The 23309-nt window shown below is 45.1% G+C and overlaps 1 protein-coding gene across 2 annotated transcripts in view; it reads right to left on the reverse strand.

Moving 5' to 3' along the window:
• LOC137523072 (uncharacterized) overlaps nt 1-23309 on the reverse strand; it is an 86613-nt gene that overhangs the window by 14384 nt on the left and 48920 nt on the right. For both annotated transcript variants that reach the window (XM_068243270.1, XM_068243269.1), the window contains exons 5-6: nt 15809-15871; nt 3938-4219 (exon numbers count right to left, since the gene is read on the reverse strand). In XM_068243270.1, the coding sequence (XP_068099371.1) occupies nt 3938-4219; nt 15809-15871 (345 nt within the window). The remainder of the gene's footprint in view (nt 1-3937; nt 4220-15808; nt 15872-23309) is intronic.

Genomic DNA, 23309 nt, shown 5'->3' on the forward strand with positions numbered 1-23309 from the left:
TTTTTTTAGTAGGAGGTCTTTTTGGTCTCTTTTATCCCCCTAGCCCAGGGGTCAGGAACCTTTTTGGCTGAGAGAGCCATAAACGCCACATATTTTAAAATGTAATTCTGTGAGAGCCATAAAATATGTTTCAAACTGGCACAGTGCGCATGCGCAGAGCGGGGCTCACGCCCCTGTTGCCATGGAGATGTTTATACAGTTGATCCGCCGGGCAGCGGAAGTGTCAGACACGTCTTCAGCTTCTCTTGGGTTTCAGCAACATCAGCAATTTCCCCGAGAGCCAGACAGGAGGGCTTCGGGGTTGATTCACTTTGTAGGACAAGATCCCCGCACTTTGGCCCAATAGGCTGCCCAACAGGCAAGTGACAGGCAGCCTGTTGGGCCAATCAAAGTGTGGGAATCTGGTCCTACAAAGTCATTGGACCTGACAGGGTCCAGTGTGGGGCAATTAGAGCAGCTGTTTGTTTTGGGGTAGCGTGAGTAAGTCAGTAGTGCATGCTACAGCAGTAGCGTTCCTACTTTGAAAATGTTATTTGCGCTTCCACACTAAGCTGTGCTGCTTGAGCAGTGTAGCTTAGTGAATTAACTCCTACTGATTTGTATGTGAGCCAGTTGTAGCCATCAGAAGAGCCACATCAGGCTCCCGAGCCATAGGTTCCCTAGCCCTGCCCTATACATTCCGAGTGATTAGGGGCACCCTAAGCTGCTTGGTTACTCTGTTGTACTGGTCCAAGCCCTATCTCATACAGCCATATCAATCCCTGCCATGTACTGATGAGGACCAAAAGTCTGAAACAGGCTGTCACATGTGGGTGTGATATGACTGTGTAAAATGTAAAGCTATAGGCTTGCTATACACCAGCGGCTCTGGATGCTTGCTTGGCTTACCAAGGGGGAAAGGGGTAATTTGCATATTCAGTAGCAGTGCATTGTGGGTAACCACAAATGTTCACTTATAGCTGAATTATTGCAGATTTCCTTCTGTTTTAAAAAGGCAAATTACACCAATACAGTGAGCGGCATTGCAGGAAGTGACGACAGTGGAACGCACGATGGAACACGGAAGAGGTGAGTCATCCCCGCCCGCTGCCTCTTACTAATAGTGGCTGCTGCTACTGTGCTTAAGCAGGAGGGGGAGCGCACATGTGGGACCCAGGTGAGGGGGGGTCCAACCCCCCTCCCCGCCGCTGTGCCCAATACCCCCTTCCTGCCCTCTTCCCTCTTATGCGGCGTATGCTACGCCACAGGTCGGCTAGTTGACAATAATTTACTATCGGAATCCAGCAGTAGAATATCACTAATTGTAGCGGTATTCTATTAGCGGCAAACCCTGCGCCCTTTTTCCAGGCGCCTTTTTCATGCATGCATGTCAGATCAAAACCAGTCAGATCTAAACCTAATTTTCTCCAAAAAGTAGTACACGTAATCTGATGCCACGCTAGTACCTGTCACAGTGACCAAAAGCCAGTTAACCGGAGGTTGGGACGTGTCTGGCATGACTTCAGGGTCTAGCGTCAATTGTATGATAATCCAATGATCAGTGTGTAGTTTAGATAACACCTATCATGCACCCGCAGCCCACCTACAATGGGAGGCGACTGACCAATGCTTAGCACAAGAAATGTACTGTATATATGATGTATCTGTAATGTTATATTAGGATTGCTTTTTTGTTGCTGATGCTGCTGATTCATTATGATTATGTAACTAAGACAGGGGCGTATCTGAGTAATATAGCGCCTATGGCAAACACTGAAACTGTGCCCCGTATCCATTTGCGCCCCATATCCAATTGGGCCCCGTATGCATAGTGAAGGTGTCCCTCCAGTATTGATATTCAGATGTGTCCCCCAATATACGTAGTGAGAATTAGCCCCCCAGTATTGTTAATCAGAGGTAGGTCACCAAAGTTAGCCACCCTGTATAAGTAGCCAGAGGTCGCCCCCTTGGATAGATAGCCAGAAGTAGCCCTTCATGTATAGGTAGTCAACCAGTTTAGGTTGGCCTCCCAGCATAAGTAATTAGATGAGTGCCTCCCTCCTGTATAAGTAACCCTCTCCCGCCAAGTATAAGTAACGAGCAGCATTTCTCAGTGTGGTGGTGGAGCATGTGGGAGGAAGGGGCAGCCATGGGCGCCCATGGTGCTGTGGCGCCCATTTTACAAGCCATACCTGCACCCCTCTAAATACGCCTCTGAACTAAGATGTTACAGATTGCCCAGCAAGCTCACGGTGAACAAAAACTCATTGGAGTGCTTCATTTTTTCAATTATGTATAAATGATTTAGTCAGTGTTTGCCCAATTGTAAAATCTTTTAAATTCCTGATTTACGTTCTGACATTTATCACATGGTGACATTTTTACTGCTGGCAAGTGATGTAGCTGCTGCTTGCTGTTTTGGCAGTTGGAAACAGCTGTAAACAGCTATTTCCCACAATGCAACAAGGTTCACAGACAGGAAACTGCCAGGAGTACCATGGTCCTCCAAGTTTCTTGTGGGAGTGGTTTCACCACAATATTAGCCATACAGCGCCCCCTGATGGTCTGTTTGTGAAAAGGAAAAGATTTCTCATAGGAAAGGGGGTATCAGCTACAGACTGGGATGAAGTTCAATTCTTGGTCACGGTTTCTCTTTAAAGTACCCCTGAACTTGATCAACATACTGTAATTTTAATATTGTTTTATTTGTGGATCTGTGACATTTGTTACAGCACAATTCTCCCCCTCCAGCGCCACCCCCTCCCCCATGCCCTCCACTCTGCTCAGCTGTAATATTCAAATGAGCAGAACATTGATTAGGGGCGGGGGAGAAAGTGTCAGTACTTCCTCCTCTCTGCCTGTCCTTAGACCCGCTCCCTCCACTCGCCGCTTGTAGTTCCTGATATGTGTTACAGCACACAGGAGAGCTTCGCTGTGTGCGGACTTGTGATGATTGATGTTGGAAAAATAGCTATTATCGATGGCTAAGTAGAGAGGGGGACATGGTGGGGGTGGTGGAGCAGTGCACTGTGATTTTGATCTAAAAAACAGTTCAGGGGTACTTAACCCCTTGGCGGTACAATAAATCCGCCAAGGGGGCAGCGCAGCACTTTTTTTTATTATTTTTTTTTTAAAGCATGTAGCTAGCCTAGCGCTAGCTACATGCTTCCCCCCTCCCTTCGCTATCCCTCCCACCCCTCCGATAGCCGCCAGCGCTTTTACCCTGCAGGGAATCCCGTTCTGAACGGGATTCCCTGTATGGGCTTTCCCGACGCCATGACGACGATCGCGATGATGTCACGGATGTCATCGACGTCCTGACGTCAGCGGGTGTCCCGATCCACCCCTCAGCGCTGCCTGGCACTGATTGGCCAGGCTGCGCAGGGGTCTCGTGGGGGGGATGCGGCGGATAGCGGCAAATCGGCGGCGATCGTTATGCACACGCAGCTAGCAAAGTGCTAGCTGCGTGTAGCAAAAAAAAATTATGTAAATCGGCCCAGCAGGGCCTGAGCAGCACCCTCCGGCGGCTTACCCCGTGTCCAGCACGGGGTTACCGCTAAGGAGGTTAAATAAGAAACTTCCCATGTGCACACTATTGTGGCAGTCGGACTGTGGCACTGCCATCCAGGAAGTGCCTTTATAAATAAAATAAATACTAAGAATCCCCCATGGGGAGATGATCTAATCCAACACCTGTCAGGAAGTTGGTCGATTTTATCTACTTTGTGTAACGGCTACATGGGAAGTAAAGCTTTTATAGTGCATTTACTCTAGGACAAATGTACATATTATATTTAGGTGTAAATATGAATTTTACATTATACAATCCCCCCCCCCCCATAGTGCTCCTTTAAGGGATTTACAGCACAGGTCCCGTAGGGGGTTAAAAAATGTTTTGGGATAGTTTTCCATTATTTCACCTTATGGGCACTCTACTTATCAGACAGGAGCAGCTTACCGGGTTCCTTATATGGTCTGATACTCATTTTCTCTCCTCCGATCATAGCCATCAAGGTGAGATTTTCAGTGTGGCTCTTTGTGCAGTACTTCACAGTTTTGCCATTTGTAAGGAAGGCGTAGGTTAGCGGTGCTGTGCAACTAAAAAGCTTGTCAAGGCTCTTTGGCACATGGGAACATATCTTCTCTCCATTCTTCATTATATCTAACTCTGAACTCTCAAAACGTGTGTCAGAGTCAAAGTTATAGCATCTGTAACGGTAGTCCCTCGGTAGTCTAGCCGCTGGAGAAAGGAAACATGGATGAATGCCAAGACTGACAGACAGTTATAGTTCAAGTTACAGTCGTTGAAGAGACACTGAAGCGAAAAAAAAAATATGATATTATGATTTGTATGTGTAGTACAGCTAATAAATAAAACATTAAGATCAGATACATCAGTCTAATTGTTTCCAGTACAGGAAGAGTTAAGAAACTCCAGTTGTTATCTCTATGCAAAAAAGCCATTAAGGTCTACGACTTTTAAAGTCGTGGAGAGGGCTGTTTTCTGACTTTTATTATCTGAACTGTTCCTGGACTATTTACTTTTCCTTTGCTAGAGGAGAGGTCATTAGTTCATAGACTGCTCTGAAAGAATCATTTTGAATGCTGAGTGTTGTGTAATCTGCACATATTATAGAATGATGCAATGTTAGAAAAAACACTATATACCTGAAAATAAAAATATGAGAATATTTTCTTTGCTGCTAATCTTCTAGTAATTATTCATAGTACACAACCAATTCACTATATCATATTTTTTTTTTTCGCTTTAGTGTCTCTTTAACAATAGTCATTAGCAGGGCTGTTTTTAGGCACAGGTAAGCTGGGCAGATGGCTAGAGTGACACCTGAAAGGGGGTGGGGTTAGGGGGGAGGTGGGCAGAGCCACAAAGGTTTTCTGAGCATACTATTCTTTATGAAATTCTTCTACAAAACTGCTACTTTTAGGCTACTTTCCCAGTAGGACGTTAAAGTCGCACATTAGAAAATATATTTACTATGGAACAAAAACAGCACATGCGGAACATTTTAAAAAAGAAAAAAAAACCTTCCTGAGCATGTGCAACACAAGTAAAGCAGCAGATTCATTGCTAAACGCACAGCATGCAGAACTTTCTAATAACGCGACACGTTACAAAGCAACGTGTGCACTGTGACTGTCGCACAGACTTTGCATTGCTGTGCGTTACTCTGCGTTAAAATATTTTATAAAGTGTGATTAAAAGAGGCCTTAAAGAGAATCTGTACTCTAAAATTCTTACAGTAAAAAGCATACCATTCTATTCATTATATTCTCCTGGGCCCCTCTGTGCTGTTTAAGCCACTCCCTGCTGCAATCCTGGCTTGTAATTGCCAGTTTTAACCAGTGTTTACAAACAAAACACACAGCAAGTGATAGCTGAGAGTAAGCTCAGTGTGTGAGTCATACAGAGTGTGCAGTGGGCCTGGAGAGGGTGTGTAAAGCTTCTGCCAATGACAAGCAGTGCAGCACATTCCACACATTCCAGCCTCAGCCGACAGAGGAGAGAAGATTAGATCATATAACAGAGATAACACAGCCACTGTGCAAATAGGAAAGGCTGCAGTTAGACAGAGCACACTAGAACATGTATAGGAACTTATAGGATAGCAGAAATAAGGATGAACATTTTATTACAGAGTCTCTTTAAGAGAGGGATGTATGATAATTTTACCACCAAAATAGGAACTGGTGATTAGCATAAGAAAGGAGGACAGTGGGATAGCATGCACTATTAATGTGCTATTTAAAGAGGAACTCCAGTGAAAATAATGTAATAAAAAGTGCTTCATTTTTACAATAATTATTTATAAATAATTTAGTTAGACATTTATCACATGGTGACATTTTTACTGCTGGCAGGTGATGTCACTGTCTGGAAGGAGGTGCCTCTTGCTTTTTTGGTAGTTGTAAATAGCTGTTATTTCCCACAATGCAGCAAGGCTCCCACAGTGTGATGTCAGGACCTCAGTGCCATGAGGTGCTGCCGCTGACATCACACTGTGGGAGGGGTTTCACCACAATATCAGCCATACAGCGCCCCCTGATGATCCGTTTGAGAAAAGGAATAGATTTCTCATGTAAAAGGGGATATCAGCTACTGATTGGGATGAAGTTCAATTCTTGGTCACGGTTTCTCTTTAAGCTGTAATTATTTTAGATTTGATCTGTATTAAATCTTCTATATTTCCAGGACAATATGTTGACCTGTACAGAACTGGCTGTACATAAGCCACATGATATTTTTCATAAAGTGACTACACACTTTAAACAATAAGGCCTCGTTCAGACTATACACGCTGCCGTGCGCATTTTGGCAGCGCGTATAGTGTGCGACGCGCAAGAACGGTAGAAGGGCATAGACAGCCCTTCTACATTTCCCATCATATGCACTGCGTGGAAGCGCGATTGTGCTATCGCGTGCTGCACACATTTTTTGTAATTGCAGCGCAGATCCCATTCATTGTAATGAATGGGATCTGCAGTGCAGCGCATATTAGCGCAGATGGCGTTCAATCGGACGCGTTGCGTTCCGATCGCACATCCATCTGCGCTAAATGATGTGAACGAGGCCTAATAAATATACTGATCTACAAGTGCCCACACATTTCTGCTTGCGTGGACACAATTTATCTATTATTATTATTAATTTATATAGCTTCCAAATCTTCTGTGGCACTCTCTACAACAACATATAGGGTATAAACAATACAACAGTTAATACAAGACAAGAGTTAATAACTAATGCAGTGAAAAAATTAACTACATATTTTACACAGGGGTGAGCAGTATGTACACCCATTACACAGCATTGTGAGACAAAAGGGGAAGAAAGCCCTGGCTAAAAGGCCTTACAGTCTACGGTTTAAGGTATAGGACAATAGGTAGAGGGAAGCTGTGTATGGGGTGGTAAAAATGATGGTTAGTGGGCAAAATGTCCTAGGTAGGAGAGTATGCTTGCCTGTTTACGTGATCTTCTCATCACTGTATTAATGGGTGGCTTCAAATCGCATAAAGAAAGACACAAAATGTATACATTGGTTCAAAACTGTAGAAGAAGGTTTAAACTGTAATTGACTGTAATTACTTGTGCTGGTAAGATGGGTTTTAAATGTCACAATTCTTTTTAGCTTGTAACAAATAGTGTATTTACTCTGCCTAAATTACTTTTGAACTCTGGTTTTACGATGTCCACTGATCACCCTGTAGCATGTGCTGTTTAACCTCCTTGGCGGTTAATTTTTTCTGCAAAAATTGCAGAATTCCATTTTTTTAAAAAATTTTTTTTAAATGTTTCATGTAAAGCTACCAGAGTGGTAGCTACATGAAACACCACTAGAGGGCGCATGTGGCCCTCTAGTCCGATCGTCGCCGGCATCTATAGCAAACAGGGGAACGCGTATATAACGCGTTCCCCTGTTTGGCTTCTCCTGTCGCCATGGCGACGATCGGGATGACGTCATGGACGTCAGCCGACGTCCTGACGTCAGGCACACCCGATCCAGCCCATAGCGCTGCCCGGAACTCATTGATCCGGGCAGCGCAGGGCTCTGGCGGGGGCCCTCTTCAGCCGCTGCGTGCGGCCGATCGCCGCAGAGCGGCGGCGATCAAGCTGTGCGCGCGGCTAGCAAAGTGCTGGCTGCGCGCACAGCAATTTATAGAATGAAAATCGCCCCACCAGGGGCTGAGATCTCCCCCTGCGCGGCATAGCCCGAGCTCAGCTCGGGCTTACCGCCAGGGAGGTTAAGCAAACAAGTGGTCTTATCTATTTGTCATAAATTAGCTAGCATCTGATGACATTTATTTATATCTTCAGAACAATATACCTCCTTTAAGGCTACTTGCACACCAAGACGTTGCGTTAGGTGCTACGTTAAGGTCGCATAACGTGCACCTAACGCAAGGCCTGGTGCTCTTCGATGTGGACGTCGGAGTGAGCCGCGTTGTGCAGCTCACTCTGGCGTCCGTGATGCCGTGATGCGTACTCTTGTGCGCATGCGGCATCACGTGGTCCCGCCCGGCCAATCACCGCACAGAGCGGCCGCTCCAGGAAGTAAACACTGCACGTCACACCGTGCAGTGAATATTAATTAGCCATGTGCCCGGCCGCTCTCCCCTCCTCCCCAACATGACTGAGCATGTGCAAACAGTCTAACGCGGCTTAAGCCGCTGTAACGCCGTAGCATGCTGCACTTTCGGAAGAACGTGCAGCGTTACATGTAACGCAACGTGGGCAGTGTGAACAGCCCACTTGTGTTACATTGCTGTACGTTGGGGGAGTGTTACAGGCTGCACTAACGTGCGCCTGTAACGTCCCTGTGTGTAAGCAGCCTTAATGTCCCATTCACTGATCTAAGTCCCTGTGTCAATGATCATAGGCATCAATGAGATGCCTGCGTCATTGTAACAAAAAGTAACACATCCACGCATTATTTCCTGTTTGTGTACTAATAGATGCACAGGAAGAAAAAGTAAAGGGGGACATCTTGTGGCCAAATAGTAAAATTACACCTACATACATTTTCTTTTTAATGAAACAGTTACACATACCATTAAAATCAACGCCGTACCTCCCCACTCTCCCATAGTGACACAAATAAAAAATGTACATTTTTTTTAAACAACAATAAAAAAAAACTACCCTAGGTACTGGAATTTTAAATATGTATGTTGTGAAGATAAATTACTATTATTTGTTTTTAATTATGGGGTTGTAAGTAGTGATGGATGCAAAATGGAAAAAGTACACCTTTATTTCCATAATAAAATACTCACCATACATTGTACTAGGGCAACGTTTTAAACATTGTAATTACCCGGACGAATGGGTAAATAAAATGTGTGGGTTTTATCGGCAATAGAATATTTTATTATAAAAGTATAATGTCTGAAAACTGTGAAATAATGATTTCCTTCCATTTTTTTTTTCTTATTTTTCCAATAAAAATGCATGTAAAGAAAAATAATTCCTAGCAAAATGTACCAACCAAAGAAAGCCTAAGTGGTGGTGAGAAAAACAAAATACTGATTGTTTTGTAGTCATAAGTAGTAATAAAGTTATAGACGAATGAATGGAAGGAGTGCTGAAAGGTGAAAATTGCTCTGGTGCTCAGGGGATAAACCCCCTCAGTAGGGAAGTGGTTAAAAGGCATTTTATTGATAAGATGTGAAAATATAATCTAGGAGAAAAGGTGAATTGGATTTGGTCCTATGGTTAAAGGGACACTTAAGCCTAGCTAAAAAAAAGTTTTTTTTTACTTTTTTTTAGCTGACCGGTGCCCACGCATTCTCGCTCCGATCCTCCTGTCCCCGCCGGCGGCTACTTCCGGTTTCGGCAAGAAGCACTGACAGGCAGGGAACGCAAGTGATTCTTTGCGTTCCTGGCCGCCATAGCACCCTCTATACTGCTATTGTGACCGGGAACACGAAGAATCTCTCACGTTCCCAGCCTGTCGGCACCTGCTGCCAAAACCGGAAGTAAGTAGCTGCCGCTGGGGCCAGGAGGATGTGAGCGAGACTGTGTGGGCACAGGACAGCTGCAGGGGGCTGGTGGAAGACCCAGGTGAGTAAAACTCATTTTTTTAGCTAGGTTTAAGTGACCCTTTAAGATACTAAGCTATGAATTTGTTATTGCTGTCTGCAAAGCCAGTTAATGTAGGCTATAAACCTCCTATTCGTAAGATTAGGGGGTACCTTGGGGGCCAAATTGTGCAGAGACAATTTTCCTGATCCCAAGAAAATTGCATAGCACTGCGTTTGCTACATGATTTTCTTTTGCTGTCATTGACTTTAAAGGATAACTGAGGTGAATAGCGAGGGTGAAGATGAGGCGATACATAGGTGAGGTCATATATGCTGATCCTTACCTAGATTTCAGATTTCTCCTAGAGGCTCCGTTTCATTGCAGAAGTGGGGAAAACTTTAGTGAGTCGCCAACCTTTGACCCGGAGGTGGTAGCTCTTTGTGCATGCTCAGTTCTGAATGCGGTGACTGCGGTCTCCATTCTCCGATATCACGTGAGAATGGACACCACTGTCGGGGCATTCAGAGCTCTTTCACATCTGACATGGCGCTGGTGACAGGTCAACACATACGTTTTGATGTATGCAGTTTTTGTGTGTTGCATTTTACTACAATAAATATGCGTTTTTAATGCGCTTTCAATCCGTTACAATACATAGGAAAACACAGGTGATGTTATCATTTTTTGATTTTCAGCTGTAAGGGCCTGTACACACTGCTGCACTTTTAAAATTGCATGCGATTTTGAAATCGCAAAGTCTTTATGAAAATAGAAAAATCGCATTGCACCAGTGTGTACAGGTGTTTGCGATTTTCATTATTTTTTAAAAGACCTTGTGATTAAAAAACGCATGTGATTTTAAAAGCGCAGCACAAGCACTGCAGTGTGTACAGGCCCTTACTGTATGCGTTGAAACGTTTTAAAAATGCATGCTCTTCTTGGAGCTCGTGTTTTTACATTTGATTTACATTGTAACGCATAACTCAAGCATTGGACGATTAAAAGCTACGGGAAGCATCGAAACGCAACGCACAGAAACGCAGCGTTAGATGTGAAAGGTAAAATAAAAGTCTATGGACTTTCATTTTACCTCGCAAAACGCACACAATGGCCGTTGCGTCAAAAACGCACAAAATCAGAAGGTCAAATGTTGGAAAATTATTTAGGACTCTTTCACATTTGAGCTGATTTTGTGCTCAGACTTTCATTTTACCTTTCACATCTAACGTTGCGGGTTTTGTGCGTTGCGTTTCGATGCTCCCTGGAGCTTTTAATTGTCCAACTCTTGCATTATGCGTCACAATGTAAATCAATGTAAAACGCAAGCTCCAACAAGAGCATGGATTTTTAAAACGTTTTAATGCGCACAGTTACAGCTGAAAATCAAAAAATGATATCATCACCTGCGTTTTCCTATGTGCTGTAATTGACATTTTGATTGAAAGTGCATTAAAAACGCATACTTATTGTGGTGAAACGCAACACACAAAAAACACGCAAAAACGCATACATAAAAACCTATGCATTGACCTTTCACCACCATCTCAGATCTGAAAGAGCCCTTAGGGCTACCTGTATTTCTGCATTAAGTCCAACTTTTTCCTCCAGATACTGCGCTCACACGTCCAGATGATTCACCTTGATCCTTATTTGCACAATCCCTCAAAAAGATAAAAAAAAAATATATATATACATAACGTAATACTGTAAGCAATCCACACAAGCCTCAATTCACTAAGCTTATCTCCTGTCTTTAATAAAGTTTCTAGAGCTATCACCATGGTGATAAGGTATGTAGTATTCAGGAAACATTTTACCTCAGGAAAACCTAAAGTTATCTCTTCTGTCTTTAAGTTAAGGTGAGATCTCTAAAGATAACTCTAGAATTCTGGAGTTATTTTAAGGATTGTAAAGTTAAAGACAGGCTGTTAATTAACTGCGTGTGAAAATAACTACAGAGGAGGTAACTTTAAGGGGAACTGAAGAGAGAGGTATATGGAGGCTGCCATGTTTATTTCCTTTTAAGCAATACCAGTTGCCTGGCAGCCCTGCTGATCCTCTGCCTCTAATACTATTAGCCATAGCCCCTGAACAAGCATGCAGCAGTTCAGGTGTTTCAGACTTTTAAAGTCAGATCTGACAAGACTAGCTGCATGCTTGTTTCTGGTGTTATTCAGATACTACTGCAGCTAAATGGACCAGCAGGGCTACCAGGCAACTGGTATTGATTAAAAGGAAATAAATATGGCAGCCTCCGTATACCTCTTAAGGTGGCCATACGCTGGTCGATTTGCCATCAGATTCGACCAACAGATAGATCCCTCTCTGATCGAATCTGATCAGAGAGGGATCATATGGCCACCTTTACTGCAAACAGATTGTGAACCGATTTCAGCCTGAAACCGATCACAATCTGTGGTGGTGGTGGTGCTGCCGCCGCTCCGCCCCCCCGCCGCATACATTACCTGTTCCGGCCGGCGCGAGTCCCAGCTGTCACTGCTGTCTTCTCTGCTCTGGTCTCCGGCATGCTTCACTTCTTCCTGCCTGGCAGGAAGTTTAAACAGTAGAGCGCCCTCCACTGTTTAAACTTCCTGCCGGGCATCAAGAAGTGAAGCATGCCGGAGACCAGACCAGACCGGAGAAGACAGCAGTGACAGCGGGGACTCCCGCCGGCCGGAACAGGTAATGTATACCCGCTGTATTGAGTCGGTCGTCGGGCATTCGAACGCCGCTATCAACGCACTCCCGACCCGCCGGCGATCGAGAAAAATCTTCTGCACGGACGGATCGTCGGGAACGATCAATTTCGGACGGAAATCGATCGTTCTGTCAGCGGTGTGCGCGGCGATTTCACAGCCGATTCGATCACTGTGATTGAATCGGCCATATATCAGTGAGAAAATCGTTAGGTGCATGGGCCCCATTACTTCAGTTCCCCTTTAAGGACTGAATAGATAAGGTAACTCTCTCACTGTGAAAACTTATCTCTACACCTTGAAGCGATATTGTCTCCATAAAAATCAAATTTCAACAGCAACTGGTCTGAGTGTATTAAGTGATAAAGATGCTAATCCCGCATTCAAAACTTGCAAAAGGTTTTCTGCTGTTATGGTTTGTAGTTATCACATACTTTAGGAGCACTGGCCCTAGTGCCAAACAGTGCCAAAGAGTTGAATGCTGGGAGTTCTTTTTATCTATAATCTATTCCTCCTCTTCCATTTATTTCCCTGCCTAGCTGCTTATCAGAAACACCCTCTGATTACTTGTGTTCACAAGCAAGGCTGAGGTGACTCAGTGATTGGATGTGTAAATAAAAAAAGACAGTGTAGTTGTTAGTATACACCTCAGTGGGAGTGTCTGAAGACTCTGGGAGGAGGGCAGCTAATGAATACACAATGAGCAAGAGAAGGGAGTGGGGAAAACAAGAGTCAGGGAGGATATGATGTCAGCATTAGTTTGGCAAGATGGCCACTGCCTAGAATAGGATTTTCTGCTTTTTCTTTATACAATTCACAGGAATCAGTACGTGGATAGCACAATACATCTGTTATGTAAGTAGAAGTAGTATTTATCTACTTATATATATGTGTTTTTTATTTCTAGGTTAGCATGGGTGTCACTTGTTCTATAATAAGGCAAGATCCATGTGTGGTGGTAAGTTTTCTCTTGCCTTATTATCTCCAGCATGATCTTAATGAATTGAGGCCACAATCACCTTGTGTATTTGAAAGTTTAATTGATGATCTTGACACCGTCACTATAAGTTCAAGTGTCACAGGACCTCACCCTCTCCTTTGAATTCTACAGACAGCAGAGCCGGATTTACCATTAGGCCGAATAGGCACATGCCTACAGGCGCCTGATGATGGAAGGGCGGCTCACTCCCCTCCCTGAGCGCCTCCCTCCTTCTTCCCCTATGCAGAGTCCTGAGCAGAGTGTAAATGAGAGGTTACTCACCCTGCTCTCTGCATTCCCCTGATGAGATCTCCCTTTAGTCAGTGGCACCTCTGGCTACCTAATACTTAGGGACTCCTGTCGTTACCTATGACAAGCAAGGGAAGTAATGGAGAAGTGACAGCTGGGCCAGCGATTAGGTAGGGGTTTGTAGGATCATGGAGGGCGGAGTCTAGGGTGCCAGGACATCTGTGCCTATAGGCTCCTGTGATGGAAATCCAGGCCTGACAGACAGCTTTCTTGTTTGAATATATAGTACAGGCTTCCATCACAGATTGTAGGTCCTAATCTCCTCTGCCACACATCTTAAGTGGCCTCTCACCTTGTAATCTTCTGTCCAAGTTATAAGACAGCCTGGTAGCAGGAAAAAAAAGGGCGTTGGCAGCTAATGGACGAAAAGGGCGCTATTATAGACTCTAATGCATTTGTCCAAAAACATACAGATACGTTAATTGGCTCCCCCTAAAAAATTGGCCCTAGAGTACAGTACACTACATAATATAGACATATGGCAATGGTAGGGATTAGATTGTGAGCTCCTTTAAAGGGACAGTTAGTGACAAGATATATATATATATATATATATATATATATATATATATACACTGTACAGCGCTGCGTAATATGTCGGCGCTATATAAATACTAAATAATAATAATAATAATTTGTCGTTAATATGGCGAAAAAATGCAGAAAAAAGGGAGCCTGATAAATATTGTTCACAATATTAGAGCATTAAAGTTTTTGAAGTATGCTATCATTTTAGAAGCTTGCAACATTATATTTTTTGTCATATTATTTTGTTTGTATGTACAGATTTTACGTTATCAAAGATATCATCTCCATGTGTGTAAAAGGGTGTTTCTGCAGAGGCAGTGGTTAGGGTTAGGCACCACCAGGGGGGGGGGGGGTGGTTAGGGTTAGACACCACTGGGGGGGGGGGTTAAGCACCACCAGGGGGGTGGTTAGGCACTACCAGAAGGGAGGGTTAGGCACCACGGGGGGGGGGGGGGGGAGGGGGGAGTTTAGGGCTAGGCACCACCAGGGGAGTGGTTAGGTTTAGGCACCTCTGGGGGGTTGTCAGGATTAAGCGCCACCCGGAGGGTGGGTAGGCAACACTAAGGGGGAGGGGTTAGGGTTAGCCACCACCAGAGAGCTGGTTAGGGTTGGGCATTACGGGGGGGGGGGGTGGTTAGGGTTAGGCACCACCGGGAAGGTGGTAAAGGTTAGGCACCACCAGGGGGGTGGTTAGGGTTAGGCATCACCAGGGGGAGTGGTTAGGGTTAGGCATCACCTGGGGGGTGGTTAGGGTTAGGCATCACCTGGGGGGTGGTTAGGGTTAGGCATCATCTGGGGGGTGGTTAGGGTTAGGCACCACCAGGGGAGTGGTCAGTTTTAGGCACCACCAGGGGAGGGTTCTGTGTGAGGGTAGTGTTGGGTTAAGCTGTATTGTTGAATTACAGAACGCTTTTTAATGTTAATAATTTTCGTTATCAACTCCTGTGTTAAAATGGTGTTTATCGTTAACCAATTTTGTTGTTCATGCTCGCTGACTTGAGGGCAATGCGATGGCGGCGATATCGGCAGGAGGGGAGATGGGTTGTGAGGGGAGAGGCCTAGTGCCCATTATTGTAATGGGCCTTAGGTCTAGTTAGGCCCAGTGCATTCCAAAAATCCTCTAGCAGATCTGCAAAACGCTAGAGGTTTTTGAAGCAGATTTTCAGAGCGATTCTAGGCATGTTTAGGGCCCGTTCACACTACAAGAGCTTTTTAAATGCAAGAGGTTTTAAAAGCTCTTGTTAATGCAATGCTATGGGGGATTTTTACAAAATCACATCGCTTCAATGTGAACACTCGCATAACATTAGCAAGAGCTTTTAAAATCAAAAGCACTTAGAAAAGCTCTTGTAGTGTGAATGGGCCCTTAGAGAGGTTTTCTAAACATGCCTGGCGGTTTTTGTAGCGTTTTTGTGTAGCAGATGTCATATAGTGTTACAGTAAAGCTGTTACTGAACAGCTTCTGTAACAAAAACGCCTGGAAAACCTCTCTGATCTAGTGTTTTCCAGAGCGGTTTGAGCTTTTCCTATACTTTACATTGAGGCAGAAACGATTCTGCAAACCGCAAAAATGCTGCAGGACCCACGTTTGCGGTTTGCTAAAAACCTCAAACCGCCGGTGTGCACCATCCCGTGGAGATACATTAGCCAAGCGTTTTCTAAAGCGGTGTTTTTGAAAACGCTACCAAAACCACTCGGTATACACCAGGCCAGATACATATTGTTCAAGAAATAAATTAGGATAAAATCTAAATTTACATTCCATGTTATACTTACATTGAACTTTTCCAATCAGCAGAGCCATGACAAATACAAAGGTCTTCCAGTCAAGATACTTTTCTGCAAGACATGAAAGTTGTACAGATACTACATAGATTAACATTAGGCTTATTACGTTAAACGTTTTGTTTACATGTTTACATTTCATGTGTAAGTAGTTCCCTACAATCCATCTGAGAAGGGAAAGGGCTAATGTTTATATCTTGTGCATACCTTCTCTACCTTAACGGCCGACCTTCAACCTAAGTGCCGAGGCTCGACTCCTGCAGGTACACCACTTCTGCCAAACCATGAACTATAGAACAGACGGAGACGGCACACGACCACTCACTCACCTGAGGAAGGGCTCCGCCCGAAACATGTTGTGTGCCTCTGTATGCTGTCAATACAATTAACTTGCTGAAGCCTTTTGTGTGCCGTCTCCATCTGTTCTAAAGGGGCTAATGTTGTTTACATTACTAGAGATTAGGCCCAGATTTACCTCACAGGAGCCTGTAGGCACAGATGTCCCGACACCCTATTCTTCTCCCTCCATGAATCTACATACCCCCTAGGAACCGCACTGCAAGTGTGCTGGCCGGCCCAGCTGTCACTTCTCCCGTACTGCCCCTGCCTGGTGCAGGTAGCTACAGGTGCCCCTTAGTATTGGGAAGCTAGAAGTACCAGTGGCGTCACTAGGGTGGTACGGCAGGAGCGGACCGCACCAGGTATCCCCAGCACAGGGGGGGTGATACCAAGCGCCAGGCTAAGGGAGAGTGGAGTAGGCTATGTAAATACAGACCAGGATAGTGCTTGCTGTACTTCTCCCTCCTGCTCCTCTCCCTTCTTGCTGCTCTGCATTGAGCTGATAACACAGTTCAGACGCCACCAGGGTGACATGGTGATCATCTTTACATTACAAGCAATGTTGCTGCCTGGTGAGGTTGGATAAGGTTGGGTAAGGGGGTAACACCATGAGTTTCCACACCGGGTGACATCAACCCCATTGACGCCTCTTAGAAGTACCCTTAAAGAGAACCTGTAACAAAGAAAAGTTCCCCTGGGGGGTACTCACCTAAGGAGGGGGAAGCCTCAGGGTCCGAATAAGGCTCCCCATTCCCCTGTAGCTGCAGGCAGTCCAGTGCTGGCTCCCCCGAAGTGTCCGGCAATCTCCCCTCGACAAGCCTGATAAGCGCTGATTCATTTACCGTCCCTGGCTCCAGCGGGGGCGCTGTTGCGGCTCTCTGCATGGAGATAGGCAAAAATAGCCGATCTCTGTCAGGTCCGCTCTACTGCGCAGGCATAGGAGACTTGCACCTGCGCAGTACAGCGGCCCGACAGCGATCGGCTATTTCCGCCTATCTCCAAGCGGAGAGTCGATACTGCGCCTGCGTTGGAGCCGGTAAGGTAAATATTTACCTTACCATCCCTGCTGTTTGGGGAGCTTTACGCCGCCGCCGTGGGACCGAGGAGGACGGCGGAAGCCTCGATAGGATCTGGAGGCTTCCCCCACCCAAGGTGAGTACCCCCCAGGGGAAGCTTTTCGTTACAGGTCTTCTTTAATATTAAGTAGCTAAAGGTGTCCCTGACTGAAGGGAGTTCTCGCCAGGACTCTCCATAGGGAAGGAGGAAGGGAGGCACTAAAGGAGGGGAGTGAGAAGCCTTTCCATCATCAGGCGCCTGCAGGCATGTGCCTACAGTGCCTTATGGTAAATCCCGCCAGGCTAGAGATGGTGGGAATTGCCAAATTTCAAATTCATCAGAATTCCGAATTCTGTCTGGTAATTCCGAACTTTGAGCTGCTGCCAGTGGCTGTGTACACAGGGGCCATGAGGCTTTCTATACTCAAAGTATAGCAAGGCCTGCCAAAGCATCTTTATTAATTGTGCCTCCAAGGACTCCCTATTGGTCCCTTAACAAACCAATAGGAATTCTCCTTGGTGAGGAACTTCTTTTGGTCTGTTAACCTCCCTGGCGGTAAGCCCGAGCTGAGCTCGGGCTATGCCGCGCAGGGGGAGATCTCAGCCCCTGGTGGGGCGATTTTTAATCTGTAAATTGCTGTGCGCGCAGCCAGCACTTTGCTAGCCGCGCGCACAGCTTGATCGCCGCCGCTCTGCGGCGATCGGCCGCACGCAGCGGCGAAAGAGGGCCCCCCCCCCCCCGCCAGAGCCCTGCGCTGCCCGGACCAATGAGTTCCGGGCAGCGCTATGGGCTGGATCGGAGGTGTCTGACGTCAGGACGTCGGCTGACGTCCATGACGTCATCCCGATCGTCGCCATGGCGACAGGAGAAGCCAAACAGGGGAACGCGTTGTATACGCGTTCCCCTGTTTGCTATAGATGCCGGCGACGATCGCACTAGAGGGACACATGCGCCCTCTAGTGGTGTTTCATGTAGCTACCACTCTGGTAGCTTTACATGAAACAAAAAAAAAAATTTAAAAAAAAAGTTTTTTTTGCCAATTTGGCAAAAAAAATTAACCGCCAGGGAGGTTAAAGGACCAATGGGGAGCCCAGGCAGCACATATAAAGATACTTCAGTATAGCAAGTGCTGGTGTTGTGGAGCGATGTATGCGGAGATCTTCAATCAAGACCTCAGTGGATATTGGCGTGGGACATTCTAAGGACATTGGCATGGGGTCATTAACCACTTCAGCCTTCAGTCGTTTTCACTTTATGCATCCGAGCAATGTTCACCTCCCATTCATTAGCCTATATCTTTATCACTACTTATCACAATGAACTGATCTATATCTTGTTTTTTCTGCCACCAATTAGACTTTCTTTGGGGGGGGGGGGGGGGGCGGTACATTTTTGTTTTGCTAAGAGCTACATTTTGCTAAGAGCCACTTTACTGTAAATGCATTTTAACACGAAGAATAAGGAAAAAAAAACCGGAAAAAATTCATTAATTTTTAGTTTTCGGCCATTATAGTTTTAAAATAATACATGCCTCCATAATTAAAACCCATGTATTGTATTTGCCCATTTGCTCCGGTTATTACACCGTTTAAATTATGTCCCTATCACAATGTATGGCGACATTATTTTATTTGGAAATAAAAGTGCATTTTTTCCGTTTTGCATCTATCACTATTTACAAGCTTATAATTAAAAAAAAAAAAAAAAAGTAGAAATATTTGATCTTTACATGGATATTAAAAAAGTTTAGACCCTTAGGTAAATATTTACGTGTTTTTTTTTTATTGTAATGTTTTTTTGTTTTTTTTTTTAATTAACCATTTTATTTGGGTATTTTTGGGAGGGTGGGATGTAAATAGTATTTTTTTTATGTATTTTTTTTTATATGTAGATGTAGTTTTACTTATTGGCCACAAGATGGCAACCTTGAGTTTGTTTACATGACGTCACTCTAAGCGTAACATGTACGCTTAGAGCAGTGGTCCTCAAACTAAGGCCCGCGGGCCGAATGTGGCCCCCTGAGGCTTTTTTACTGGCCCCCACACACAAAATGTATTATAGATGCGGTCAGCTACATCATTAAATATTGGTGGTCCGCATATAGCATGAAGCCATAAAGCAGTAATTAGCTGGTTTCCAATCAAATTCCACATCAGTCCAATTGTCCAATTGGACTGCAGGTTGTCACCTAGGTATGCTTCACTGCCTGGCCCGCAAAGACTTCTACATCTTTTTATGTATGTATACTCCGGCCCCCCAGCAGTCTGAAGTATGTTGACCCGGCCCTTGACCCAAAACGTTTTGGGAGCCCTGGCTTAGAGGGACGTAGGGGGACATAAGAGGCAGAAAAAGCAAGGCTTCAGAGAGAAGCGGTCGCTTTTTCAGCCAGGGAGAGGAATCAATGATCGGGCACCATGGCCCGATTGATTGATTCCTGGTCTAATGCTCAGCCGGGAGCACGCGAGCTATCGGCTGTGGGAGTGCGCGGGAGCGCACATGGCCTTCTGGACGTGGCCTCTAGCCTCAGAAAGAAAACCTAGAGAAATGCACCCTGTATGTATTCAGAGAGTTTACCTGTTTAATTCCCCCTCATCTGTGACAAATCACAAGCTGTAATATGATATCTCCTTTGTGTCACCTGACTGTCATGGCAGATAAGGTAGATAAGCTCCTTTAAAAGCACAGGCCATTAACAATATATCTGCTTCCATGAAAGCAGGAAGTAGAAGCAGTGCAAATTTATTGCAGGATTTCTATCAGCTGTAACAAAGAAATGTTTTTCTGTAAAGGTTATTATGCTGTTGCTTATCTTCTAGAGCAGAGAGGAAGTTCTGAGTTCAGGTCCGCTTTAAGAATGTTTCCATGGTTGTATTTTTATTTCAACTTAACCCTTTGTGGAAATGGGTAAGTATACCCCTATACCCATTTCATTTTGGGGTGGGGGCCAGCATCTGGGGCTCCCATTGGTATGGACAAGGGCTTTGGGGGAGAGGGGGAGCAGAAATGAATTAAAGAGAATCTGTACTGTCCAAGTTGTACAATAAAAAACCTACATCGAGTCACTGTGATCTCCTGGATCCCTCTTTGCCATTTCCGCCGCTCCTCGCCGTGATCCTGGCTTTTAATCGACAGTTTTAGGCAGTATTTACAAAAAAAAAAAACATGTCCGCTAACCAGGAAGTGATGTTTGTGTGTGTGTGTGTGTGTGTGTATGTATATATATATATATATATATATATATATATATATATATATATATATATAATGTTACAGTATACTACAAGTTTTTATTACATAGTGAACTCCAGTCAGGGATTCTCAGTTGCTCAGCATGGGAAGCTCCCTACCCCCTCAGACAAGCTGAAATTGAGAGCAGAGACCTGACCGTGACTAATAAACAAAGCACACGAACAGAGCCTGCAGGGGGCGTGGAGGGGGCATGCATAACTTCTCCTTATTACAGCGGAGGCAGTGCATTCCTCCCTGGCTCGACAAAGAAAAGAAGATTAGGTATATTACAGAGACAGTGCAACTAGGAAAGGCTGCAGTAAGACAGACCACATTAGAACAGGTATAGGAACTTATAGGATAGAAGAAATAAGGCTGAATATTTTGTTACAGAGTCTCTTTACGATTAAATGGGACCCTAGGCAAGATAGCAGTTTTTGCCCACCAATGATGGTCATCTGGCTTTTTTTTTTTTTTTTTTATTTAGTAAGATTTGGTGTGGGCTAGCATCCACCTGGCCCCTAAGCCAGGGGATTCTAAGCCACGCGGCTTAGAGCAGGTGGTGCAGTTCAGTTGCAGATAGAGGAATACGTTCCTATCCACACACTGGGTCTGCAAGTTCACTCCATGTTCAGTTTAAAGGCTACCCGAAGTGACATGTGACATGATGAGATAGACATGTGTATGTACAGTGCCTAGTACACTAATAACTATGCTGTGTTCCTTTTTTCTTTCTCTGCCTGAAAGAGTTAAATATCAGGTATGTAAGTCTCTGACTCAGTTCCGACTCAGACAGGAAGTGACTACAGTGTGACCCTCACTGATAAGAAATTTCCATTTTTATCTCTTTCTTGCTCTCAGAAGCCATTTTCTGTTAGGAAAGTGTTTTATAGTTGGAATTTCTTATCAGTGAGGGTCACACTGTAGTCACTTCTTGTCTGAGTCAGGACTGAGTCAGCCACTTACATACCTGATATTTAACTATTTCGTGCAGAGAAAGAAAAAAAGGAACACAGCATAGTTATTTGTGTGCTGATCACGGCTCGCAGACTAAATGTAAATGCAGGAGACATTTGTCTCCTTTGTTTACATTGAACGGCGCTGCTGCTACAGCAGCGCCGTAAGGCAGATCGGCGATCCCCGGCCAATCAGCGGCCGGGGATCGCCGCCATGTGACAGAGGACATCCTGTCACAGGCTGCACAGGACGGATACCGTCCTGTGCAGCCCTGATCACCAGGGGTGAGAGGGAGGAGAGGGAGGGGGGAATTTTGCCGCGGAGGGGGGCTTTGAGGTGCCCCCCCCCGCAACACCCAGGCAGGCAGGAGCGATCAGACCCCTCCTGCACATCATCCCCATAGGGGGGAAAAAAGGGGGGCGATCTGATCGCTCTACCTGCAACCTGATCTGTGCTGGGGGCTGCAGAGCCCACACAGCACAGATCATAAAATAACACGCTGGTCCTTAAAGGGAACCAGAGGCCCCAGGTAAAAGATCCTATACATACCTGGGGCTTCCTCCAGCCCCATACGCACGGATCGCTCCCACGCCGCCCTCCTCCTCTTCCTGTATACGTCGGTACCGGGCCCCGTAGTTTCGGCCGACTGGCCAGTCGGCGGCAGCACGTGGACAATTGTCCGCATCACAGGGGCTCCTAGCATACCAGTACGCATGCGGCTGCCTACTGCGTAGCCTCATGCGTACGGGTATGGAGGGAGCCGCTGTGATGCGGACAATTGGACGCGTCCGCCGGAAGTGACGGGACCCAGTACCGCCGATCCAGGAAGCGGAGGATGGCGGCGTGGGAGCGATCCAGGTTTATGGGGCTGGAAGAAGCCCCAGGTATGTATAAAACCTTTTTCTTTTTTTTTCTTCAATTCCTCTCTGGTTCCCTTTAAGGGAGGGGTAAAGGCTGAGTCCTCAAGTGGTTAAGCAGGTGATCATTTAACCGCTTCTTCAACATCGGGAAATGATGTGCAATCCATTCTCAGCACAGCTTTACAGTAAATCAACCTACAATACAAGGGTTATAATATGCTGCATGATGCAAGGTTTCATGATAGAGGGAAGCACAATACGGTTTGCAAATGACCCATTGAATGGATGCCAGGACCCTGAGGCCTCAAGGCTCCTGGGAACGTGCTTGTTTGATTAGTCTAACCGTGGTCAAATACATCCAGTGAGTCTGCTCACAAAAGGATGTTTGTGGTGGAGGATCTTAATGCTACTTCATGTTATAAGAAAAGAGGATAAAAAGAAGTGATGCCTGCTATGAACTTATGATAGAGACTTATTGTATTATTGATGTGCATCTATATTTCTGCTCCTGAAATTCATCAGTGTATGTATTTTTTTGTTTGAATGAATGATTTGTTTTGTAACTGTGTCTACAGCACCTAATACTACAAAATGACTCTCTACACTTATCAGTGTTCTATCAAAAGTCCTCAAAACAGATGCAAACACTGAGTAAGAAGTACAGATTACTGACGTCTTAAAGAGGAGCTGTTAGGTATAAGGTCTCAGAGAAAAAAAAAACACATATATCAGTAGCTAAAGATTTGCTGTACTTACATTACATATGCATTTCACTGTCCACGTTTGGATTTCACAGAATTTTTATATAGTATTTGCAGAGAATGATGCTCTTGGCAGCTCATGGCAGGTTCCATGTTTGTCTGTCTCCTATGAAGCCAAATGTGTCGTCATGTCCTTCCTGCTTCCTGATGATTCCACTCACAGAAAAGCTTGTACTGAATAACACTACTGTGCAGTGAATATTAATTAGCCATGTGGCTAGGAACAATAGCGGACTCCTGCAGTGTACTCTGCCCGGAGATTTTTCAGTGCTACTCTGTTGTAACATGAGC

This window comes from Hyperolius riggenbachi, chromosome 6 (genome assembly GCF_040937935.1).
Source record: "Hyperolius riggenbachi isolate aHypRig1 chromosome 6, aHypRig1.pri, whole genome shotgun sequence".
Lineage (NCBI taxonomy): Eukaryota > Metazoa > Chordata > Amphibia > Anura > Hyperoliidae > Hyperolius > Hyperolius riggenbachi.